The sequence below is a fragment of the Thamnophis sirtalis genome, unplaced genomic scaffold (genome assembly GCF_051295495.1).
Source record: "Thamnophis sirtalis isolate CommonGarterSnake01/CBP01778 unplaced genomic scaffold, rThaSir2_p1.2 scaffold_3, whole genome shotgun sequence".
NCBI lineage: Eukaryota > Metazoa > Chordata > Lepidosauria > Squamata > Natricidae > Thamnophis > Thamnophis sirtalis.
The window spans coordinates 2,047,554-2,074,247 of NW_028261383.1; the positions used below are offsets into that span (position 1 = coordinate 2,047,554).

A 26,694-nucleotide genomic window follows, 5' to 3' on the forward strand; every position below is an offset into this window, starting at 1 on the left:
AATCCGTTCTGCCATGCCCATCAGAAAATGGAATATAGGTGAATGTTCTGACCCCCACTTCTCCGTCCAGGAATGAAAGCCAAAAGCCATGTTCGCAATCACCTCCTGTAGTTACTCCTTTGTCCTTTACGCTGAGTAGACCTGCATGCATCCTGATACAACTCTCAAATGCTTTCATGAACATTCCCTTTGATCCAATGCTCTGCTGCCACCTGGTGGCCAACCAGTCTCTCCTCGCCCTGCTTGGAGTCGACACCCTGTCCAGGGTCCTCCACCTCCTCCAAGACCGACACATAAGACCCCTTGCTGTTGGAGTCTGGCAACAGCTCTAACAGCTCCTGCCGGGCCACAACAGGTGAGTTTAGCACAGGGGTGCGTGGGCAGGGTAGTCCAGCCAATATTAGTGCAATAGTGGCTGGTGGGCTGAGGCTCTACTACTATCACATAGGAAAAGTGTTCTGACCCCCTTCCATCCGGTGATTAACGGCGACACAGGCTTAGTAGTTTGCTACTCTTTATTTACAGCAATTACAATCCTGTTGGCTGAAAGCCCAACACGACTCATTCGCAAGACGTTGGGAGCAACTCAGACTCCCACAGACAAGGGATACAATACAAACAAGAGCTTCTCCAGCTTGTTATGAATGATTGTGTCCTGCAAAAGGGCTCCTCCCAAAGTCTCTTCTTATATACTCTCTTGGGAGGAGCCAAGTCACAACCACCTGGGCTTGATTATCTCTTATGAGTCTGTCTCCATAACTGCTGCCTCCGTTTCTCTGCCCTTTGTTGCCGGGCATCAGGGACAAACTCCCTTTGATCTTCCCCACTGCTCCATGCCTCAGGCACCTCCTGGTGGCCAACCAGCCTCCCTGGTCTCTGCTCAGAGTCTGAACCCTGCCCAGGGTCCTCCATATCCTCCATAGCTGACTCAAAGGGTTCCTCGCTATTGGAGTCCATCGGCAGCTCCAACGGCTCCTGCTGGGCCACAACAGAAAAGTATGAACATTGATGTATGTGAAGTTATGGAAAGTTGGATGCCAGAGGCCCAACTGAGCGGTGTTTCAAAAGTGAGTCTTGATAATTGGATTGGTTGAGGATTTGAAAGCTCAGTGCCAGCTGAAAAGCAGAGTGGGTTCATCACTCTGAGTGATGAGCCGAAGTGGCTCAGTGGCTCAGAGTGCAGTACTGCAGGCTACTTCAGCTGACTGCTAGCTGCAGTTCGGCAGTTCAAATCTCACCGGCTCAAGGTTGACTCAGCCTTCCATCCTTCCCAGGTGGGTAAAATGAGGACCCAGATTGTTGGGGGTAATAGGCTGGCTCTGTAAACCGCTTAGAGAGGGCTGTAAAGCCCTATGAAGCGGTATATAAGTCTAATAAATAAATAAATAAATAAATAAATAAATAAATAAATAAATAAATAAATAAATAAATAAATAAATAAATAAATAAATAAATATAAGTCTAAGTGCTATTGCTATTGCTATCAACCCAGGCAGGAGCAGGCAGGGGTAGTTACAGCCCTTTAGTATTGGATCAAGGGAGACAAAGTGGGAAGTATTGGATGGGCAGGAACAAGGCAAGTTGCTTCTATAATCTAGTGGTGATCCTGACTTCCATTCTGTGGTCCAGGGTTAATTGCTAAATATCTTGGCCTCAATGTGCCAGTGCTTAATGCCTATCTGCTTACACAAAGACTACCAACAATTGATGATGGACTATGCAACAATTCTGGCACAAGTGACTTAAATCAGGTTGGCCAAAGCAATAATGTTACCTTGTCTTAAAGCAGGATAGTGGTAGCCTTTGTTCATGAGAGTCCTTATCATTAGACTCCCTGCTCAGCATTACCAGAGAGACCAAATGTAAAGCACAGCCAAATAAACCAGTTATACTTTATTGTAAAGCTACATTGTTATTGTTATTGGCTTTATTGATTAGACACAGGACTTATCAAAGCACAAGGTTCAATCACATATCACCCATAAAATCCCATACAAACAATTTTAAATAAGAGTATGGTAAAATAAAATAGTTATAGGATAGGATACAATATAATTTAATACATAAATATGTAAAAATAGAATAAAATGACATAAAATTATATTTCAGTGTCACCCTTACAATCTACCCTAATCAGTCCCACATATGCAGATGTCAACTGAACCATTTTGTTTAAGTCCTTTGCTGTGTTAAATGTTATTTTCAGATTCTGCGCACACAAATTATAAGGTAAGTTGTTTTGATATGGGGATCCCAATAGTTCATTCATTTGGTATATGGACCAAGGTACCTGTCTCTCACCCCCTTATACAAGCAACAGTCAAATAGGATGTGAGCCAGGTCTTCTACCTCTGACGCTCCACAAATGCAGAGATGCTCATTGTAGGGTATAGAATGGAATCTGACCATGTGTCAAGCTGTTCGAATCTCGCTTGCATAAATATCTCCCTAAGATGTTTTGGCAGTTGTAACTTCAAATAGCTTTGTACTTGAAAAGTATGTTGGTATTTGCTCAGCCATCTCAGGTTACCCACCTTACTAAGGATAGCTACATCATTTTGTGCTTCTATATCCTTAATTCGTTGGGCAGCTCTTTTTTTGAATTGTTCTCCTGTTACAGATTCTTACAAAATTTGTTATTTTGGTGAGCCAGGAGATTTGTGATTGTAATTTTATTTGCTCTAATAGATAAAACTTGGGGAGTCTATCAGACTTCATTTCATTGACTTTGCACCAGTAGTTATATGCTCTAATTTTTGCATAGTGCATGAATTGTATGAATTCCCAATTCAGCTCTAACTGCTGCAGCAGATGTTCTTGGATCTACACTCAAAATACATCTCAAATGCTGGGACTGTGTTTGTTCTGGACTGTGGTTGAGTATACACCCCAAACATCTGCTCCATACAAGTGCATAGGGGTAATCTTAGCTTTATATACTTTAATTAATGGTACTAGGGAGTAAGCGTTCAGATTCTGGTTAATGTCAGGGTTCCAAATAGCATCCAAAATTAAATCAGAATCCAAGGCAAAAGATTCCTCAAAGTTCCAATTTATCAAAAGAACCATGTTGGCACATCTGGAAAAACCCAAATCTGAAAGCTTCCAGGTTTTTCCCACCCAGCTCAAGATCAAGATCCTGCCCCAATACCCACAAGTCCATCACATGGTCCAATCTTCCACTGCCACGAAGACAGATTCCTCCAATCCAGTTCCAGCAAATACTGAGTCAAAGATGACCTTGAGTTTCTAAGAAGAATGTTATTATGGCTACACATCACCCAACTCCATATAATCCCCCCTCCCATTTTCCCACAACAGAAAGTAGACAGTAGAAAGTGTGGCAGACTTGAAGTCCAAAAGAAAAAAAATGGCTTGCAGGCACGACAGATAGATTAAAAGTGTCTTGCAAGTCTGAAAGTACAATTCTCTTGCCATCATCTTTACAGTCTGAGAACCAAGGAACAGTCCATTAGGAACATCTTGCTCCAAGAAACATGCAGCTGCATGCCATGCTGCCTCTTATTTGACCATTCCCAGCATCTCTTTGCATTATCATTATCATTTGACATACCATTATGTGCTCCAGGATGTCAACATGTTAGTCTGGATTGTAGAGACAAACTGAGTTACCTACTGGCATAACAACTGTCTGATGGTATCCTTTCTCAGCCTTCTGGAGTTGTTTCTACAGGGGAACTTCATAAGGAGATCTGATAAAGACCAGGGGTTTGTGGCCTCCTTGGCAACTATGAGTTTCTCTCATGAAATCTCAGGCCAGACACCTCAAGGCAGGTGCACATTAAACTTCTTTTTTATCTCAGAGCAGATGTCACACTCCAGAGTTGGAAGGCCAGCACCATGTTGCTATAGTGAGATCACAATTTAGTTGTGAGTAGAAAGTACCCTGGACCAGAAATTTGTCACTTAGTCCCTTTGACGGGACTCTCAGACTAGAGAGTTCTTGCCTTCTTCTTGGTACCCATGTTGACCAGAGAGGAATCAGAAGAAGGACCTTAAAGGGTATCAATGCTTGATTCACTGTCTGGTGAGTCCACAGGCAAAACTCTAGGTGGGACTGAATCCACCCATGCCTTATAACCTGACTCTGATGTCATAAAAGCCACTCATCCTCATTCATGTACTTTTCTATACAATTGACTGCAAATAGAAAAAGGGAAATAATATTTATTAAAAGTGATACAGGTAGACCAGGACTTATGACCATAGTTGAGCCTCAAATTTCTGTTGGTCAGTAAGGCATTTGTTAACTGTGCTTTGCCCCATATCATGACCTTTCTTGCTTCAACTGTAACTGAATCATTGCAGTTGTTAAGTCAGTAACCTGGTTGTTAAGTGAATCTTGGCTTGGCATGTCAGAAGGTCACAGAAGGTAATTACATGGACACTGGACACCACAACTGTAATAACTATGAGTCAGTTGACAAGTATCTGATCATGTAATGATGGGGATGGTCATAAGTCATTTTTTTCAGTGCTGTTGCAACTTTGACCAATCACTAAACAAATTTTTGTAAGTCAAGGACTACCTGTAATCCTTTTCTATCATTACTTGAAATAACTTTGACTTTCTGGAGTGGGTTTTAGGAGTGGGAAATTAAAATGTCAAAAGTTGCTTGTCAGAATTATTAACTGATTTTTGGAACATCCTACCCAAATCTCACATTTCTATTTTATTTTGACATCACATATTCTTTTGTATTGAGATCAGGTCTTAGGAAAATAATGAAACACTTGGGCATGAAAATGCAGCCCAGAAGTCCGGCACTGGAGGTCAAGATGGAGAAGACCTGCACGGCCACCATGTACTTCCCTTTGGTGCTCAGATAAGTGGGCAGAAAGGACACCCAAACACTGCAGAAGACCAGCATGCTGAAGGTGATCAGCTTGGCTTCATTGAAGGCCCCAGGCAGATTCCTGGCCAGGAAAGCCACTGTGAAGCAGATGGCAGCCAACAAGCCCATGTAACCAAGGGCACCATAAAACATGGCGACAGAGCCTTCATTACACTGCAGAATGATTTCTTTGGATTGTGAATGCATGTCAAACTCAGGGAAAGGGGGAAAAGCACCCAACCAAATGCTGCAGAAGATAACTTGGAGACCAAAGCAAGAAAGGATGATGTAGTTGGCCAAAGTTTTTCCCAGCCATCTCTGCACTTGATTCCCTGGTTTTGTGGCCAAGAAAGCCAGCACCACTGTGATGGTTTTGGCCAAGACAGAAGAAATGGCAGCTGAGAAGACGATGCTGAAGGCTATTTGTCGAAGAAGGCATGTGGCTCTCCTTGGCTGACCAATGAACAAGAAGGGGGTAAAGAAGGAAAACAAGAGACAAACAAGAAGGATATAAGAGAGGTCCCGATTGTTGGCTTTGACTATGGGAGTTTCTTGGAATTTAATGAATATTCTCAAAACAAAGCATGTGGTTAAAGAGAGGAACAAGGCAATGGAAGTTAATATGATCCCCAGGTTTTCTTGATAGGATAGGAATGTCTTAATCTTTGGGATACAATGATCTCTGTTGTTGTTTGAATGTTGATCTGCTGGACATTTTCTGCATTTTTTTGCATCTGAAAAAAGAGTAACATTGACGTTCAAGCTTGTTCTACTTTTTATAATGGTAACCTCCCCTATTGAAATGTTGGCTGAGCTGCCAGCTGTTGAGCAAAAGTTGGAACCTTCGTCTCAGTACTCCCTTCCAAATTATATTCTTCTGAAAGGGTATCTAATGAAACAAGCTATTCCTCTTCCACATATAGACAACATGTTGTTGAAACTAATATTTTTTTTTGAAATTCTCAGATTTAATCCTGGGGCTGCAATTTTACTGTTTGGTCTTTGGCCATCCCTATTGGTAGCTTTCCCTGATTTTTTGCCCATCTCATCCATGACTAGACAGCAAGGTACCATCACTTCCCTTTGGACATGCATTGTGAAGGCTAATGCTTCCTCCAGTCACTCCATGAAGTGGGGAACAAATAAGCAAGCAACAGGTAACATTTTATCTCCACACTGCTGTCCCTGTTTTTTTAATAAAAGATTCAGCCTGTGTATCAGTGTATCAAGAGAAAATGGAAGAGTCAGATGATCCTAATTTTATTGGAGAAGAACAAACAAATGACCAAAGCAAAACCCAGAGGTTCACTGCTACACTGGAAAGGCAGCCAAGCAGCACACAATGAAAGGACCTGTCTGATTTAAGAGTTATCCTTGTTGGAAAATGTCCAGTGAAACAGGCAGATGGAATCAAGAGGAAAATTAACAATGAGTTATTATGCAGCCATGGGACATGGTGGCTCAGTGGCTAAGATGCTGAGCTTGTCGATCAGGAAGGTCGGCAGTTTGGCAGTTTGAATCATGAGTTATTGTGCAGCCACAAGAAATCCATGACTGAGTCCTTCCTAAGCTCCATGGAACAAGGTCCAAAACCCCAGGCAGTAGACTGATATTAGTCCATGGTCTGTTAGGAACCAGGCCACCCACCTGAAGGTCAGCCTTGGGCAAATGAGCAAAGCTTCATCTATACTTGCAGCTACTCCCCATCGCTAGCATCGTTGTCTCAGCTTTGCCTCAGATCATCAGGCATTAGATTCTCATAGGAGTGTGAACCCTGCTATAAACTGCACATATGAAGCATGTCGTTTGTGTGCTCCTCTTCCCTTCTATGGAAAATTTGTCTTCCATAAAATGGTCCCTGAGTCCAAAAAGGTTGAGGTCTGCTGCCTTGGAACATTATCAATCTGTTCCAAATGGAAGACAAACATTCTTGGGGAGATTCCTGTATTATAGGCAGAATAATGGTTGCCTGCCTTTGACCTAATACCTGACATTATGCTCTGGAACCTCTCACTTTTGTGGGAAATGGGCTGCATAGTAATTTGAAACATGAAAGGTGTGATGGACAAAGGGTAAGAGAGATCATCATCTTGGTAAAACTAGTTTTTTATGTTCTGCTCCCCCTTTAACCTCGATAGTTAAACCTCTTGTCACTTAGTAGGGAAATATTATATATATATTAGATGGGAATTACTAAAAATCTTATCAAAATGCCCTCATGGAAAATGTTGAGGTATGTAGTCTTCCTAGAAAGGAAAGTTTGCCTCTTCCTCTGGTGCCACTTACCTTCCATGGTGGAGATGGTTCCTTCTGCACATGGACGACAATTGTAGCAGCAGATGGGCTTTCCTTCCTGAGGCACCTTCATGAATCCAGGATGGCAGCTTTCCACACACCTGGAAGGAGGCAAGGACTGAGCAGAGGGAGGAAAGCCAGAAAATGATTTATTATTTAATTTTCAGAAGGGATCACAAGAGAGTATTTGGTGATCTCCTGCTCATATTTAGCTTTGCTAAATATAAAACTTCCATAAAGAGCTCAGAAATGTGTTTGTTTGCGTGTTGCTTCCACTCTTTTTACTAATATTGTGTACACATGCATTTTAGTTTAGCTTCTAAATGTACATGTTAAATTGCTAAATATAATGTTTAATGCATTTTTTTCCTTTGGGGAAAACCTACCCTGGGTCAAACATTCCTCAATTCTTGTTGTTGTTTGTTGTTGTTTTATTTATTTATAGGCCGCCCTTTTCCCTGAGGGGACTCAGGGCGGCTTACAATCAAAAAGGAAGGGGAGTGTAGGACAATACGAAAAAAGAAATGTGCACAAAGTAAATTAGACAATAAAACTCAACATTCACTCAGCATTCGGGAGGGGCGAAATAAGATTATCCCCAGGCCTGACGGGTTAGCCAGTTCTTGAGGGCTGTGCGGAAGGCCTGGACGGTGGTGAGGGTACGAATCTCCACGGGGAGATTGTTCCATAGTGTCGGAGCCGCAACAGAGAAGGCTCTCCTCCGAGTAGTCGCCAGTCGGCACTGACTGGCGGATGGAATACGGAGGAGGCCAACTCTATGCGATCTGATGGGACGCAGGGAGGTAATTGGCAGAAGGCGGTCTCTCAAATAGCCAGATCCACTACCATGGAGCGCTTTATAGGTGGTGAGTAGGACCTTGAAGTGCACCCGGAGACCAACAGGTAGCCAGTGCAGCTCGCGGAAGATCGGTGTTATGTGGGCGAACCGTGGTGCGCCCACGATCACTCGCGCGGCCGCATTCTGGACTAGCTGTAGTCTTCGGATGCTCTTCAAGGGCAGCCCCATGTAGAGCACATTACAGTATTCCAGCCTAGAGATCACAAGGGCTCGAGTGACTGTTGTGAGGGCCTCCCGATTCAGGTAGGGCCGCAACTGGCGCACCAGGCGAACCTGGGCAAATGCCCCCCTGGTCACAGCTGAGAGATGGTGGTCAAAAGTTAGCTGTGAATCCAGGAGGACTCCCAAGTTGCGGGCCCTTTCTGAGGGGTTTAAATTTTGTCCCCCCAGCCTGAGTGATGGTATGGTGGTCAAATTTTTGGGAGGGAAACACAACAGCCACTCGGTCTTGTCTGGGTTGAGTATCAGCTTGTTTGCTCTCATCCAGTCTTTAACGGCTTCCAGTCCCCGGTTCATCACGTCCACCGCTTCATTGAGTTGGCACGGGGCGGACAGATACAACTGTGTATCGTCCGCATATTGGTGATATTTTATCCCGTGCCTTCGGATGATCTCGCCCAGCGGTTTCATGTAAATGTTAAATAGTAGGGGGGATAGGACCGACCCCTGCGGCACCCCATAAGTTAGGGGCCTCAGGGACGATCTCTGCCCCCCCACTAACACCGACTGCGACCTGTCCGAGAGATAGGAGGAGAACCACTGCAAGACAGTGCCGCCCACCCCTATCTCCCGCAGTCGTCGCAGAAGGATACCATGGTCGATGGTATCGAAAGCCGCTGAGAGGTCCAGGAGAACTAGGATGGAAGCATGGTTATCATGTTATCAAGTCCCGGATGAGGGGGGCCTTATGAACAACAGACCTGGCATTTAGCGACAGCAGCCTGAGACCAGGGTCCTGAACACCCGCGCCATCTGACCTTGGAGTGGGACTCCTAGGGCCGGAAGGAGGGATCTCTATGACACAGCGAGCCCTCCTTCCCCGATGATGGCCTGCCCTAAAGTCCCCGCCATATCTGCCTCTCCCTGTCATGACCGCAATGCTCCGACCCTCACCCGTGGTTGTGGTCCCCCCAACCACCCCGATGACCCCCGCATACCCCGGCAGGTCCTCCGAATCAGTCATACCCAAACTCTCACTCAAACAATCCTCACGAAATAATTAAAACACAAAGTTACAACAGTAATAGTAATAAAAGTGAGATCATTCATATCATCCCATGCAATCCCATGCACTCAACATACCTATTTAAAATAAAATTAGAAAGGTTGCGCCGGTTCGCAAAGTCCGTACTAGATGGTATACAGAGGGGGAGGATAACGTTTCCCCTCTCTAGTAAAGCTGAAAAAAAGTCCCAAATGTCTAAGAAAGTAATGTGAAACCGGGAGTCCTCCTACGCCCAGATGTTTAGAGGCCCAGCTGGAAAAGGGCCAAATGGCCAATGGGGGAGATAAACTGAGGCTCCCCACTGTCGATAACAGGCAGTAGAAAAAACTCTTCAAGTCCACCAAGGGAGAAATCCACCCAAACAGGGTTCTGAAGAAGATGATGATAAAGTTAATACAAGGGCTGAGTTGCAGAGAGGGGAGGAGGGAGGGAGGAGGGCGTCTGGAAGGGCTATGGGGGCACCTGAATTCAGGATGAAAAAGTCTAACAGCCATCTTAGTCTCGCAGATGAGCATTAAGTTTAAGCCTTCCAACTCTGACTTAAGTGATGTTATAGTGCTTAATGCTTAGTAAATGATGGTAAAGTGCTTGTTAAAGTGCCAATAAAGCCAGCATCTTCCTCTCTGTGCTCTCAATGTTCCCCTCTCAGCCCTTCAGCAAAGCAGTCTCTCAGTGAGGCAACCCCTCCTCAGTCAGCTCAGGAACTCCAGGTGCCTTCCGTATTTTTCAAACCTGGTTAATCTGCAAGTCGCCTGTATTGCCTCCGTGGGGGGGGGGGAAGTCCATTCGCAGTCTCTGTGGAGGGGAAGAGAGGGGGGAGCCGTTCGTATGCTTCTTCCCCAACCGTTCGTATGCTTCTTCCCCAGCACCTCCCCGGGCTCAGAACGAAGCACAAAAGCGCAGCAGTTCTTTTGGTTGCAAGCTGCCTGTATTGTCTCCGTGCCTCCGTGGGGGGAGAGCCGATCGTAATCTCTCACTGCCACACACTGCTGCTCCAAACAGTTGCTCTGTCTGGGGCTGTCAGGGAAGGCTTCTCGTTAATAATCACCGTTCCCTGCTCCTCTCAAGTTCTTCTTTCCAGGCTTAACTCCTCCGGCATCAAATTACAACAGAACTCGGGTTATCAGCTAGGTTGTTTGTTCTTCACACCCGAGCGAAAAGCTCAAGCAGCCATCTTCCTCACACATCTGAGATGACTAGTGAATAGTTTCCTTAAACAGGCAGATATATTTCTAAAAAACAACTTGATATCTACCTAACAAGTTTATTGCTTCTCTTGGAGGATGTAAATGACATTCAAAATCACTCTCTGTCCCAAGACAGCAACCCTGTTGGTAAGTGATTCATAAAAACAATGATTTTCTCCACCTTGTTCAGTTTATTGATTTCTGCCACACCCTTTGGATTGACCATAAACTTGAAATCCAGGGACCCCTGTTTGTCTAGGCTGCCGAACATCACTTTCCTAGTTGACCTGTTGTGAAATAGCCAGTTGACAATGTCCAGGTCTACTGTTAGTTCTCCCTTCTCATCCAGACAGACTCCTTCTATTGATTTATTGTAAAATTCAGAGCTTCCAAGGAAGGGATGAAGCTGTAATGGAAGGAAAAAATGGGAAGGTTTAGATAAGATGTCCAGAAAGGAGAGGAATGGAAAGTTGGAATTCAATTGTCCCAATGTTTTTTTTTTCAAGAGGCAACTGGACTTTCTGTTTTTTTTTTTTGAGAATTTTTTTTATTGTTTTAGTTAAACAAAAAAAATAAGAAAAAAATCATCTTTCATTACATCTTGTTGAAAGCGTATTGATTGCTTACAAATATATTCCGTGCGTTTCTTCCACAGTCCTTACATATACTTCATTCAAATCATGTTGTACATTTTAAGTCAAGAAAGAAAAGTTATGTATTTTACTATCCCTGTACCATAATTCTCACTTGGTTACCATTGTTTAAACATGTTTTTATCTAGAATCATTTATATTAGAAGACACAACCACCTACTGGCGTTCATTTACAATTTCAATAGATGTCCAATACCATTGCACCTTTATGATATGTTCTAAAATTAATTCGATTAAGTAAGATATCTAAGCATTCCCCCCTCCCCGTAACACACCTGTATGTATCATTAAATATTGTCCATTAATATTTCATTGTTATTATCGTAATTAACTAAAGGTTACTTATGAATTATCTCACCTCTCCTCTCCAGGCCCACACAATATTATAACTTTATAACCATCTTTAAACAATGATTTATTAATAAGATTTATAGGACTTTTCCCTCAATCCCAAATTAGTTAATTACGTGCTAAGAAAATAAACATTAGACATCTAAGACAATCTAAGAGATATTAATATTTCTACTTGACAATCTCCCAGAATGAACATTAGCATTTCTATTGCCTGGTTATTTATCCTAACTAGGGTTATTATTTCTTTATTAGTATCATTCTAAATTTATGCTAATGGATAAACATTCAATGGTAATCTAAAACAGTCTATAAGGTACTAAAATCTATACTTAATAATCATCAAAAATTAACTAGCTTTTTCCCATCAATTGGCATTATTAACCAATATCTTTCCAGTAACAAAATGGTCTTTCATCTCTCGCCAGTTGTATCAATTCTGTATCCAGAACCTTTACAGAGTATAAGACTTCTCTCCGCACTTTGAAGCTTAAACGATCTCTTATGTGGTTTTGTTGTCCTTGAGTTGCTATTAATGTAAGCTTAACTTTGGTTGTCAGGTTTGTTTCTGAATAGATTTGTCTTATTAACTCCATCTTTTTCGCTCTTTCTTTTTCTCCTACATCTTGGAGTTTGGGGTGGAACACCAAATTATCAAAGTCACTTTTCCAGCTTCCCTTCTTTCCACTTTCACTCATGTTTACTCCATTTATAAGTTCATCTGAGTTCTTATCTTTGTTTTCTGTATTTTCATTCACTTCTTTAATTTCTGGGGCTTTAAACCCATCATCTTTTTTTGTGATATCCCATAGTCTGTCCCATTTCTTGTAAAATCTCGCAAGTCCTTCTGAGATGTTTGAAGTCCAGCCAAAACGTTTTAAATTAACAAGTTTTCTTCATCTGAGTATTGTTCCATTTTTTAGAGTAAGGAAAAATATAAAGTAAAAGCAAGAAGAAGAATTTGGTACTGCCACTCCAGCCTGTCACAGATTTTGAAGAATATATCTATTTTTATTTTAGACAAATGTTCTTTTATGGTTTTCAAAGAAGAAGGGTTCTAAAGTTTTTCTTTCCTTTTCCAATTCTTGTCAAAATATTTTCCACACACCATTATTTGTGACCTTGGGTCTTTATCAGGTTTTAAAGAGACGTTCCAAACCCTTCTGTTGCACAGTCAGTATAGTCAGATAAGAGTGAACAAAGGAAACATTGTTACAACAGCAAAGGAAAAAAAGCTTCAGACTTGGGCTTTCAAATGGCAGATTTGACTCTTTTAAAACTTCTTTCCGGTCTTCCGGTTTGAGTTTGCTTGCTGACGGGAATGGATTCTTTCGGCTCCCATATCTTGGACACATTATCTGTTAAATGAGCCATCCATCAGCTATCTGACAGCTTCTTTACCTTTTTCTTCAGGCCAGAAGATAAGGTGAGCTTTCTACCGGGCATCGTGCCAACTTACTCCCGCAGATTGTATCTGGGAGGGGGGGGGGAGGCCAGCCGACAGCAGAATTGTCTCCGTGCCAGGAATTTCTGCTGCATTAGCAGTACAAAGCAACATTCAAATCCTCAGAACAAAACTTGATTTATTGATCCCAAGACGAGCAGACCCCGTACATGTGGATTTTTAATTGTTTGTTTCAATTATTAGCTTCGGTTTCTGTTTTTACAAGAACTCCTTCTGATATCTTGCTTCCTAAAGAGATACTCAAAATGGCGCCGAGCAGCTTTGTAGCACTATTCCAGTTTTGAATTTCTACGGAGTTTAAAACCTCAAAGGGAAGGAGTGATTTAATACTAAATTTATCAGTTACAGCTGCACAATTGACTAGCATAGACTTATTAATTGGTTGAAGAAGATTAAGTCTTGGAATGCTTTCAAGCAAATCCCCCCTCCCGGCTTCAGAAGCTCGTTTGTCCCTGGCACGAAGCCACAGTCTTCACTTCCTCCCCCCACAGGTGAGCTACTGACTAAAGATTTTTTTCAGAAGAAGCTGGGCGAGGCTTTTGAAAATTTCGCAGTTACGATGAAAATAAAAATTAAAGAGGAGATATTGGTGAAATTGAAGAAAGATTAGAAGATCTTAATGATGCTAAGACTAATATGGTATCGAAAATAGACGTGGTGCAACAAAAAGTTGGAAATGCTGAAAAAGAAATTATTATGCTACAGTATAGACAAATGGAGTTTGCTTTAAGAATAAGAGGTTTGCGTGAAAACAGTCAGGAGAATCTGAAACAGATTCTTTCAGAAGCCTTTGATAATCTGTTGGGAAGGCCAGGGGGAAATTATGATTGGCAAATTGATAAGGTTTATCGTCCTAACTTCTGGCTGGCGAAACAGAAGCAGCTCCCAAGGGACATTGTGATTTATTTTGCTACAAGAGACATGAGGAATATGATATTGCAGGAGTCCTATAAAACTAAGCTTCAAATTGGGGGTCAGGAGGTGATTGTTCTGAAAGAGATACCACCTCAAATGCTAAGATCCAGGAAAGACTATGTTTTTTTAGTTGAAGAGCTTAAAAATCGTCAGCTACAGTTCAGATGGGAGGCTCCAGTTGGACTATCATTTATCTTTCAGGGGCAAAGATACCGTCTTAAAACAGTAGTGGAAGCTCGAGACTTTTACCATAATATCTTGAAGGTCGGACATCCTGCCCCACCTGGACCTAGAGAAAGAGAACAAGAAGGACAAGATAGACAGCAAACTACACAACTATCAACAAGGATGGATCATCTCTCTCCCTCAAAAGTACAAGATACCAAGGAACAAAGTCAATACCGTGTGATCACCAGATGAATGGCTCAACAACTAAAAATACAACAACCAACTAATTACCAATGATTTGTTTTCTAGGGTGAAGAAGATAAAGATAGGTGCCAGAGTTTCATCAGTTCATAACCCAGTTTGGACGGAGTTAGGAGGGGTGACGCAATCAAGAAGGGGTTGGGAGATTGAATGAAAACTTATTTAGACATGAAAAATATATTAATGAATGTAAAAATTGTTAGCAGAATACTTTGTTTTTAATATGCATAAGGGTACATCTATGGACTGAATGTACAGCTGTAGAGATTAACTTGACTTTGCACTTAATAACTATAGTCAGGTTGTTGGTGGCGCAATACTGGAAGAAGGAAGACTTGCCTATAATTCAAGAAAGGACACTGAAATTTAGCCGAGATGGCTAAAATACCTGTATATCTTAAGCACCAATTAAACGAGAGAAATAAATGAGACTGGGAAAAATGGATTGATTATATTCAAAATAAATACGGGACTAAGAAATTCCAGATAGCTTATGATTAACACCAGGACTGATATAAATTGTTTAAAGTTAGTTTAGCAAGGAGGAGCTAAGCTCGATGTAAAGAAGTTATCAATTTTTCTATTCTTTTTTCCCCAATATATTTTAGACTGTTTTTGTTAAAGATTTAAACTGTGTATGGGTTCTGGGAAGTCGCGGGAGGGAAGATGGGGGGAGGGTTTGGGGGGGAGAGTAGGAGGGAGGGAGGTTTGATGAGGGGTGTTAAATTCTAATGTAATATGATTACACATTTATACTGTTTTCTCTTATTTTTTCTTTAAAACCACAATATGTTAAATATATTGTTATGGAAGTACAAATACTATCAACATAGGTTGGAGTTTGCTCAGAAGTGGAAATACACCAATGAGAGGAAGAGTGGGAACAGAAGGGAGATGGGAAGAGAGGGAGAGGAGAGGGTAAGGGGGGAAGATGAGGAGGATAAGGAGGAGCGGAATGTAGAGAGAAGGATGGGATAGGAGAGAGGGTAAGGGGGGAAGATGAGGAGGGTGAGGATAAGGAGGAGTGGAATGTAGAGAGAGGAGAAGGAGAAGGGAAGGGGAAGTAGAGCAGGAAAAGATAATGGAGGGAAGATAGGAAGTAGGAGAGAGGTAGAAGAAAGAGATGTATGGAGAGCAGAAGAGCTAACAATGGGCTTTTATCTTTTTTGGGGGGGGCGTTGATGACAAGAGGAACGGATGTAATCATTATTTATTACTATATGATACTGGCTATGTATAGTATACATGTGATTGTATGTTATGAAAATGGAAATAAAAATATGTTAAAAAAAACTTCTTTCCTTAAGTATCTTTAATATAATATTCTAATAAGTAGAAGAAGAAATTTATTAAAGTAAAGAGTTTTAATTTAAGCCAAAAAAGTTAAAGTAGTAAAGGGAAATAGGGAAAAAGAGATCCCTTCACCTCAAGCAGAAAAAATGGAAGTGTTGCAATCACTCAATCTACAAAAGATTACAGGCAAGTGCAAAAAACTTTCTAAGGCAGTCCAATAGGGATTAAATACGCTACTTCGTTCTTGCTAAATGGACTAATTAAGCTTAAGAAAAGAGTTTCTTAGGACAATCTTCTAAAAGAAAAGAAAAAATACTTCACCAGGTAGAAACACTTTCATTTATCTCTTCCTGGAGCTGTCTCCAACTATGTCAGCTGGGGGGGGGCTGCCTGTTTGCCGCCACTTGGAAGCACTTCCCTTGGGTTGATCAGGGACTTTGCGATGTCCCTGCGACCAGCAAGGTCTTGTCTTCCTGATCACCATTTCTTCGGGACGGTTTAGGTCCTGCCGGACCGTCCGGGGCAAAAGTGTCATCGGCGGATTCAGACAGTCAAATCCACACAATGTAACGTTGCGACGTTGGCTTCTCCTCCCCAACTTTCTGGTTTTTCTTTGAAGATCTCAACCAAGAAGCTTCTTCAGCTCTGACTGGGTGGTTGGAATGGAAGGATTTATACTCCTTGCAGAAAAATGGTTATTTGCATTCTTTCAGCAAGTTGTTAAGATCATTAACTTACTTTATCTATACTTTATCAATATACAGACCACATGACTGCAAGGAATGTAAATATAAATCCTCCCATTCCCCACCATTCACTCAGAGCTGAAGAGGCTTCTTAGCTGACAAGTGAAATGTCTTCTGGCAAAAAAAGAACACCCAGTTGCTTTTTGAAAGAAAGCACTTTTGGGGCAACCAATTACTATATCTTTCAGAGTATAAGATGCACCTTTCCCCCCCAAAAAGAGGGTGAAAATTTGGGTGTATCTTATGCACTGAATGTAGCCCCACCCATCCCCACCCGAGGTCAAAAATGCGAGGCACGGAGGCAGCGATGGTCTGTGGCAATCCCTGCAGACTGGAACAGCTCATTGTGAGGGAGGTATTTCGTCAGTTCGATCCACCCACCAAACAGCTGTGCTGAATCAGGCTGCAATAAGTGCTGAAGCTGACCTGGCTGGTCATAGTGTGCAGCAGCAATCACATTCAGAAGGCACACACAAGTAACTGATTCAGCAGGAATCAAAATAATAATAATACACAATACATTACCAAAAGCAGGTTTTCCAAGGTTGCAGTAAATACAAGCAAAACACAAGCAGTTTCACTTTCAGTTCTAGGCTAAGCCAGGCTCCTTCTTGTCTCCTTCTTGCTCACACAGCAAATTTCAGAGTCCAAGTAGCCCTCATTGGCTGACTTAGTTGCTATGCCTATTCATTGGCTGACCCTGTTACCATGTGTCAGCTGAATTCCATGGATGCTGATAGGCAGAGGCAGAATATTTTCTCTTATTTTCTTCCCCAAAAACTAATGTGCGTCTTATACTCAGGAGTGTCTTATACTCTGAAAAATAGGGACCCTGGATGACTGACAATCTCAATTTCTTTCTTCTCAGGATAAATGATATTTTCAAAACAGTTCTTAATGTTACAAAATGGACTGTTGGCTGCAGGAGAGATGCACATAGCAGAAAAGAAATACCTGCCAAGCCTTCAGCCTTGAAGTTTCCAGGCTCTTAACCCTTTCCATCAATGTCCTTTTGAATCTCAATAAGTAGGCTGCATGTAAGGCCCTTGCTACAGCCCAGATGGTATTGTAAATAAAATGATTGTCTAGACACAGGATCCGATCCACTACATGTTGTGGCAGAACCTCAAGTTCTCTCTCTCTGCATCGTCTCCAGACTTTCACAGAAAAGGCATCCTTGGTGTAGGAGCACCGGAAGGATTTTTCTGAAAAACGTCTCATAGAATAGTAAAATCGAATATGCCCATCATACTTTGTCGTTTGTTTTGTCTTCAAAAGAAAGGAAAGAATGCTTTGAATGAATTCAAAGGGAAATTCCTGCTCCGAGAAAAAAAGTTGTAAGTCCCAAAGCACTGTTGTCACCAGGATTTTTCCTTCAAAGGTTTCCTTAACATTTTGATGCACTAGATATAGAAGTGCTATTCCTGTGCCGATTGAATCAAACTCTGCAGCATAAAGAAAGGTGTTAACTTGTCTCCAGTGCTGATATAGAGGAATATCTATTAAGAACTCAAGGCTATTTGGCAAAAATGTCTGTGATATAACTGGACAAATGCCACCACTTATCAGCATCGATGTCATGGTTGTTATGAACTTCTGCCCCTGGTCAGTGTCCGGAGCAAGCAGCCCAACCAAAGTCCACCTGAAGTGGAGGAGCAACTTGACCATCCCTGAATACTGGAACCCTTCAGCAGGGAGCATTGGGTAGAAGAAAGGAAACTGAACTTTATCTACCAGAATCTGAGAAGCAAAATTGTAACTAACCTGAAAAGGAAGGAAAAGTGGTACTTTATCTGAGACCCATATAAGACAAAATGTAAGATACCAATTCTGTCCCTAATGAAGAGTTATTTCCACTCCTTGCAATAAAGAGGTTTCTACTTCATGCATTGCTTCTGTCCCCATTCACTTCTTGAAAGGATAATTTTTTATCCCAGAAAAAGCATGTCAAATCAGGATTGGCATCACAATTAGGGCGATATGATTGCTCTGCTGCTTCACTTCAAGTAACCTCCTTAAAGTCTATCATTTCCATAATAAAACTTGTCTTCATTTGCAAGGAAGGATCTCTGATTGATTATAACTAGTCTTCCCGGCAAAGACTCACCTGTGGGATTTTGTAGGTCTCTAACATGGATGATATCTGGATGGAGAAACCAGTTTCAGCCCCTTCCAGAACAGCCACTGTGCTTCTCTGTCTCCCACAACTGTAGTTGGGAACATTGGCTTCTCCCTCTGAGAGCAGGTCCAGCAAAGCATCTGAGGTCTTTCTTGCATTGTAATAATTTTCATAGAAATTGTAACCCAGAGTGATGTTGGGTAAGATATAGGGATCCTTGTTGATCTCCTGGATGGCAAAAACGAAGGACAGGATTTTCCAGTATTGCGGCCCTTTTATCCTGCACAGACAATTTATTAAGCATACAATTACCAATCAAAAGAATGTTTTGTTTAATCTCTTACCAAAATATTTATAATCTGCCTTAGTTCAAGAATTCTGAACATATTAGAGCAAACCTGAGAAAATGTAAAAAAAGAATTGATAAAAAAGCAATAAACTACATTAATAAAAGATATCTGACTATATTTCAAAGGCACTAACCAAGTGTTTGTTGGGGAACAGATTTTGTACATTAAACTTATTTGGATCAATAGTTTCAGCTATTTAATTAACAATTGAACTTCTATGCCACCCATCTTGCTGAGGCTAGTCTTGGCAGTTTACAGTCATGTAATTAAATTACTACATGAAATATAAAACAATAAATAGGAATCAAACATTTAAAATTCAGTTCAACCAATCATCTCAGGGAGCAGGATATTCCAGAGGTTGAGCATCATGGCTTCTATTCTCTGTAGACCTAGAGATCTCCCCAAATATATAGGTCTAAAGGAATCTATATCGTTTTAGCTGTGGGTTATTTTTGAGGTCATAAATATCCTTGCAATTGGTCTAAGATTTCAGACTGATTTTAATATGATTTCTTTTTCTCTACAATTACAATTTTCTTCTACAGTGTCTAATATTGGAGTTGTATGATTCATTTTCCCTCATTAAATATAGAATCATTAAGGATACACTCAGGCACAAAACCCAACAGAGAACAAGAGCTGTGATTTTAACAAGCACAATACATTACTGATTCCTGAAAATGTTTACATTTTAATGTCCACTGTCTAAAGTCATTTGACTTGAGTCTTAATCTACATTCAGATTATTAGAATATTTGGCATCAGTTTGAGAAAGTAATCTCAGACAAGGGAACTCAGAGAAATAATACATGCAGGTCTGGGATTCTTTCCTATGAAACCCCCTGCTATCACGTTTTCAGTATAAAGAAAAAGTATAACATTTTTGCATTTGTGTTTCCATTTTGACCCTTTTACAGGAAAAGGAAGAGGTACAAGGGAAGAACCCACCCTCTCCTCCCTATCTGCAGTCTACCTCTCCTCAGAGGATGTCAAAGAAAATAGCTGTTTGTCCTTCAAGGTCATGAAAAACCGAAGATCCCTGTTTGATTATTGTACTTTAGAATTTCAAAGGAGCCTTATCAGCTGCTAGGTTTAAGGTAGATTCCCCAACAGTGAAATGGTGAAAAGTAAAACTCAGAAATGGACTTGCTCTAATGCAGGACAGGAAGATTGACTTACGCCAATACTGGAGTCAATGGAGGTTCTTTGAAACGTAATGTTTGAAAAAAAGCCTGGGTTGCGGGGACAATGCCACCAATGGAAAACTCTCCATGCCTGTAGTGATTCTTTGGATAGACCTCATCCCTCTGCAGAGTCAGGGGGCACTTGGCCTGGCGCACCGCCCACACTCCTTGAGTCCAGAGAAGCAGGAGAAGCAGCAAAATGATGTGTTTTTGGTCTCCAGTCCTATGTGTGGTTTGAACAAATAGTGAGAAGAGATGGAAGAAAGCTTTCTCAAATCTGATAGAAGGCAGCCAAGACTTCATTTCTAAAGCAGAGAGAGAGAGAAAAAAACCCTTCCCCAGTTGCCCTTAAATTCCACCAAAGCCTCTCTCTCCAGTCCCATTTATGTACCCACAGATTTGCAGTGCCATGGACCACAGGGATTTTGTGTGCAATTGAAGTGGAAACATATTGTTGAGATGTTTGAGTCAACATTCCCAAAAGGCTGCTGCACAATCGCTAGAGAATTATCAGCAAGACAACTTGAATCAGTATAATTTGGATAATGGCAACCAGGAGAGCCATCACAGATGCGGTGAAAAGTTTGGAAGTCAGCCACAGGGCTGTCTTAATGCATGGGCCTGATAGGCACTTGCCCATGGGCCCCACGAGTATAGAGGCCCCATACCAACACCGATTTTGTTGGAAACACCAGTAAAATAAATGTTTCATTTTATCGATCATTTACATTTTTATTCCTGTGCGCAGTTGTCCTAGGAACCCCAGTACATTGCTTTGCCCAGGGCCCATAATGCTGCTAAGACGGCCCTGGTCAGTCATTGAGATAGGAAAATTTGGCTCCAAATGTCTCTAAGAAAATGTATTTATGCAAAACACAATCAAGACTGAGTATTAGCATGAGTATAAACAGTGGCCACCTTGTTCTGGATATAATTGGCCTCAATTTCTGGTGAATTGCAGCTAGGGTGTCAAATAAGTCAAGGATTTGCTGAAGTTGGAGGTTGATCCTCTTTTGAATAAAGAAAATTAAAGAAGTACAGGAATCAAGTTCCTTGGGTTTTTTTTTTGACTTGTTTTATATAATTTACTAAACCACAACACATATTCTGAGAATAATATTTTAGTCAACATTATATTAGTGGTTTCCATTTTTTTTAGAATGATGGTTCTATATTGGAAGGAAAAGAAGTTTTTCATTGCTTGCGAAAATGGAAGCACACCATAAAACACATACTTATTTCTTAAACAAAACATTAATCACAATTCTGAAGTGTGAGTGAACCTGGAGGATGTCCTCATCCAGTGCTTAAACCTAAGAAACTATAGAAGACCACATAAACATTGTATTTTTAAAATAACGGAATTTTTTTTTTTAAAGTTTCTGATTAAATATCCAGAGTTTTTCCCACTTAGCCAATTCCACATTGTAACTGATTTTTTTCACCCAGGTGACCATAGTTTCTTTGACATGCTCCTCCTCTAGCTTGTATTCCAACAAAAATCTATACAACACTTTGATCAGCCTGTTTTCTGTCTGTATCAAAAGTTTATCTAATGTTGTGTAGTCTTTGGCAATACCTTCCTTCTTCCTATCCTGTGCAAACCTTGACTGTATCTGTAAAAAAGACCACCATTCTACTTGTGATTGTCAGAAGGATTGATAATGTATTAAGTATGCTAATTGTCAATGGTTGAGACTAGCTGTATATAATGTGAATGTATGGTTATTTCGACTTCGTGGTACTGCATTGTTTTAAATGTAAAAAGAGTTTATTGATTATTCCTTTTTTATTTATTTTATTATTTCCTTCTTTTTTCCTTTTTTTTTAATCTCTTAATTTTCAATGTACTTGGTTTTAATATACTCTAGACTGTGTTTGATAAAGCTAAGCTGGGTATGGGATCTGGGAAGTCTGAAGGGGGGTAGGGAGGGGGGATCATAGGGGGAGGGGGGGTGGAGGGAGGGGGGAAACATAGTTTCAATTTTCAAAACAACAAGAATGCACTTATATACTGTTGCTCTTTTCCTTTCTTTTATTTTCTTTTTTTAAATTTTCTTTTCTTTTCTTTTCTTTCAATTTTAGTATAAAATACAAATCGAATATACTAATGAATAGCAGAAATACACCGAAGTGAGGAGTAGAGGGAAAGAAGAGGGAGGAGTAGAGAGGGAGTGAGAGGGGAATGGTAGGAGGGTGAGATGGAGGGAGGGGGAGAAAGGAACGTTAGAGGGGGAGGGGAAGTAGAGGAGGGGATTGCGGAAGGGGAGAAATGAAAGTTGGAGGGGGAGAAAGAAAGGGTGTATGGAGGGTTGAAGTGTTATGTTTGTTTTGTATTTTGGAATATAAGAAGAGTTGTGTTTATTGTTTCTTTAATTGCACAGTATATAAGTGATTGTATAAATTGAAAATGAAAATGAAATAAAACATATATTGAAGAATGTAAAAATAATAAAAATATATTGAAAAAAAAGAAAAATTTAAAAAGGTGAATGAGGAAATAGAATGGACAAAGAAGTTATCAGAGGTAGTGGAATTAGTTGAGTTAGCTAGTAATTAGTAGAATACATTGCACTAATCCAGACAGGATGTAAGTGGTTGGTGACCCTTCTTGGATTGTAAGGCTCTGCTCACAATCACTTATGTGTTAAGTGCACATAACCATTTGGATTTGAGCTCTCCTAGAACTTGGAGTCAACTAGGAGAATTCCCAGATTGTATACTATTTTGGTGCATGGATGTACTACCTTAATGGGAGTTATTGATGAATCAGCTCCAGCACTATGTGATCCAAAACCCAGGGACACTGAGTTCCAGATAGGGCTGAAATCAACTTGCCATCCCCATCCAGACCCTCATAATTAGCATATACTGGGTAGTCACACTGGTGCAGTCCAGAGTGAAAATGTACAAGTGGGCGAGTAAACACACCATGCTTAACCTGGAGCACCTGGTAGGCTGAACCCATCAGTGGAGGTCAAGATGGGGCATGGACTTGGGGCATAGACTTTCCTTGCTCAGCCACCTTGGATCCCAGAAAGGTAGACCGAGAGAATCTCTTTGGCAGGATCTGATCATGGGTTGTCCCAACAGGGAAATTGTAAGTGATTATTTCTCTGTTGGCAGGCATTTGACTATTAAGCTCAACAGAGGGTGGGATCTGGCTGCCGTTTTGTAAAACATTTTCAGAAAGTTAACATTTTGTGTAGAAAGTTTTTATGACGTTGAATTCCAAGAATATGAGCCATGGTGGCTCAGTACCGAGAATGCAGTATGACTGCCAGGAGTTTGATCCTGACTAGCTCAAGGTTGACTTGGCCTTCCATCTTTCTGAGCTTGGTAAAATGAGGATCTAGACTGTTGGCAATAGGCTGACTCTGTAAACTGCTCAGAGAGTACTGCAAAGCACTAAGGAGAGGTATAGAAATCTAAATGCTGTTGCTATTGATTTCTTTACAGAAAATGCAGTGTTCAATTAATGAGGGGGGATTTGGTTTACTCAATCTGGAACTATATCATTAAGGTTACCTATTATCAAATATTAAATCCTGGAAGCCAACAACTGGATTTCCAATCTGAGCAATTTTGGAATGTACATAAATAGCACCTTTGGTTGGATTGATAGTATTGGGCTCTTAAGTTAGTAATCTGGTTGTTAAGTGAATCTTGACTTGGCATATCAGAAGGTCACAGAAGGTAATCACATGGACACTGCACACCACAACTGTAATAACTATGAATCAGTTGACAAGCATCTGATCATGTAATGATGGGGATGGTCATAAGTCATTTTTTTCAGTGCTGTTGCAACTTTGACCAATCACTAAACAAATTTTTGTAAGTCAAGGACTACCTGTAATCCTTTTCTATCATTACTTGAAATAACCTTGACTTTCTGGAGTGGGTTTTAGGAGTGGGAAATTAAAATGTCAAAAGTTGCTTGTCAGAATTATTAACTGATTTTTGGAACATCCTACCCAAAACTCACATTTCTATTTTATTTTGACATCACATATTCTTTTGTATTGAGATCAGATCTTAGGAAAATAATGAAACACTTGGGCATGAAGATGCAGCCCAGAAGTCCAGCACTGGAGGCCAAGATGGAGAAGACCTGCACAGCCACCATGTACTTCCCTTTGGTGCTCAGGTAGATGGGCAGGAAGGACATCCAGACACTGCAGAAGACCAGCATGCTGAAGGTCAGCTTGGCTTCATTGAAGGCCCCGGGGTGATTTCTGGCCAGGAAAGCCACAGTGAAGCAGATGGCAGCCAACAAGCCCATGTAGCCAAGGGCACCATGGAACATGGCGACAGAGCCTTCATTGCACTGCAGAATGATTTCTTTGGATTGTGAATGCATGTCAGACTCAGAGAAAGGGGGAAAAGCACCCAACCAGATGCTGCAGAAGACAACTTGAATACCAGAGCAAGAAAGGATGATATAGTTGGTCAAAGTTTTTCCCAGCCATCTCTGCACTTGATTCCCTGGTTTTGTGGCCAGGAAAGCCAGCACCACTGTGATGGTTTTGGCTAAGACAGAAGAAATGGCAGCTGAGAAGAAGATGCTGAAAGCTGTTTGTCGAAGAAGGCATGTGGCTCTCCTTGGCTGACCAATGAACAAGAAGCAGGAGAGAAACAAGGAGGATATAAGAGAGGTCCCGATTATTGGCTTTGACTATGGGGATTTCTTGGAATTTTCTTGGAGGCTTGGGGAGGGCGAAAAACAGGCCTACCGGAAGTTCAGGAAGGCCGGAAAAGGGTCCATCTCCAGAGGGCCTCCAGATCAGGGGTGAGTTCTGGCTGCCATTACTACCACTTTGGCACCTGAAAATGTTTGCATGAGCATTTACACTTAAAACAATCTGCACATGCACACAACATTAAAAAAAGGAATACAAATAGGTTTATTCAATGAAGATTGTTTTGCGCATGTACAGAACAGAAAATCAAGATGGCGCTGCTAAGGATAGAACTGATATGGTCACATGTCCACCAGAGTTAGTACCTATTTGGCCAAACCTGACCAAATAGGTAGGAACCCACCTCTGCTCCAGAGCCTGGGAGGCCATTTTCGCCCTTCCGGAGGCTTGATGAAAGTTGCCAGAGCCCGGGGAGGGCAACCCCTACCCCCACCATGGCCATGCCCACCCAGAAACTGGGCAGAGGACCCATTGCTAAAAGCTTTGAAGCCCATCCCTGTATGCATGTGTAAAACTATACACACTGGTACTTTTTTTTGACACTGATTTGAACATAGACATTTTCTTAGAGAAGTTTGCAACCAGGTTCTCCTGTCTCATACATTGGCTCATCTCCAAAGTTTGGAATCCATCTGTGACTTCTCTCCTTCTTCGTATTTTCCAAATTATAGTGGTTAAGTGGTTGTCTTGGCGTTAATTCTCTAGAGACTATTCTGCAACTTTTCGGAAGAATTGTAACACACATACAGTAGCAATAATATGTTCTCACCTTGATTTCTCATAAAAGCCCTGTGGGCTGAAGCCATGCCACTGGCTGTGGGGGTATAAATGGGTCTAGAGAGAGACAGAACTGGGGAAGCTTTTTAGGGTACACAGGGAGTTTTTCCTGTCCTTTCTGCTTCAGAAATGAAGCCATGGATGAATTCTGTCTGAAGTAAGAAAGGTTACTTCCACTTCTTCTCACATTTTCTTCAAACCAGGATCAGGGTTGGAAGCTCCATCAGGAGCACATCATGTTGATGTTTCTGCTGCTTCTGTGGGTGCAGGGAGTCCATGGAGGGTTGAAAGGCAAATGCCCCCTGACTCTGCAGAGGGGTGAAATGGACCCAAAGAATCATTACAGGCCAGGAGAGCTTTCCATCGGTGGAATCATCTCTGCACCTAAGTCTTTTTTTCAAATATTAAATTTTAAAAGATCTCCTTCAACCGAAGTATTGCAGTAAGCCACTCTTCCATGGTTCATTAGAACTAGTTTGTTTCTAGCCTATTCAATTGTTCCAGCCAGGCATTGTGAAAATTCACCTTTGGAGATCTATTTTAGATCCTTCAACTGCTAAGCCTTTCTTTGAAATTCTTAAATACTATTATCACACAGAGTTGTTCTGTTTTTTTTCCTGGATTTTGAAGAAGGAACACCATTTTATGTTGATATCCACAGATCAGAGCTCTGCAGTGAATAGAGGAGAATGTTTTCTCCCTTCTACTTACTCCTTCCCCATTAGGAGGATCAATACAGACTCAAGAATGCAAGAATGCAATATTGTTTTCTACACAGAAAATGTGATGGCCATCTCCTTGTGTTTTTAGTTCTTATGTTCATTGATAATATGAAAGAATCCTTTATCTGAAATTACTATTTCATTGAGTTTCCATCTCTGTGATTAGTTACAATTTTGAACTCGTACCAAATACTCCTAACCCAATCATAATTTAAATGTGAATAATTGTCTTATACTTTTGAAAAAGGATATCAAAATAAAAATATGGAGCAATGGAATATTTTTATTAAACATAAAAATGTCCATGTCTACATAAACTGGGTACAACCAATTTTGAGAAATAGTAATAATGATAATAACAACAACAACAACAATAATATTCATAACATTAATAATGATCACATAATAATATTATTTGCTTATCCCTTTTAGTAATCCTTCCTTATGTAATTAGTCATTCTTTTATACTTTTAAATTTCTTCTGTTTCTGTTAGTTAGCCATTGATAAAACAAACCCCATGTTAAAAAGTATTCAGTTTCTTCCTTCTCCTTAATTTTAAGT

At 41.0% G+C, this 26,694-nt stretch overlaps 1 protein-coding gene across 1 annotated transcript; it reads right to left on the reverse strand.

The window, feature by feature from the left end:
- Positions 1–4,694: 4,694 nt before the first annotated feature.
- LOC148047021 (vomeronasal type-2 receptor 26-like) lies at positions 4,695–25,688 on the reverse strand. Its single transcript, XM_087707678.1, has 8 exons — positions 25,611–25,688; positions 25,403–25,467; positions 19,926–20,153; positions 18,382–18,673; positions 17,229–18,038; positions 10,604–10,828; positions 7,143–7,269; positions 4,695–5,590 (listed from the first exon to the last, which is right to left on the reverse strand). Exons 1-8 carry the CDS (start codon positions 25,686–25,688, stop codon positions 4,695–4,697), a joined length of 2,721 nt encoding a protein of 906 aa, XP_087563804.1.
- Positions 25,689–26,694: the final 1,006 nt, after the last annotated feature.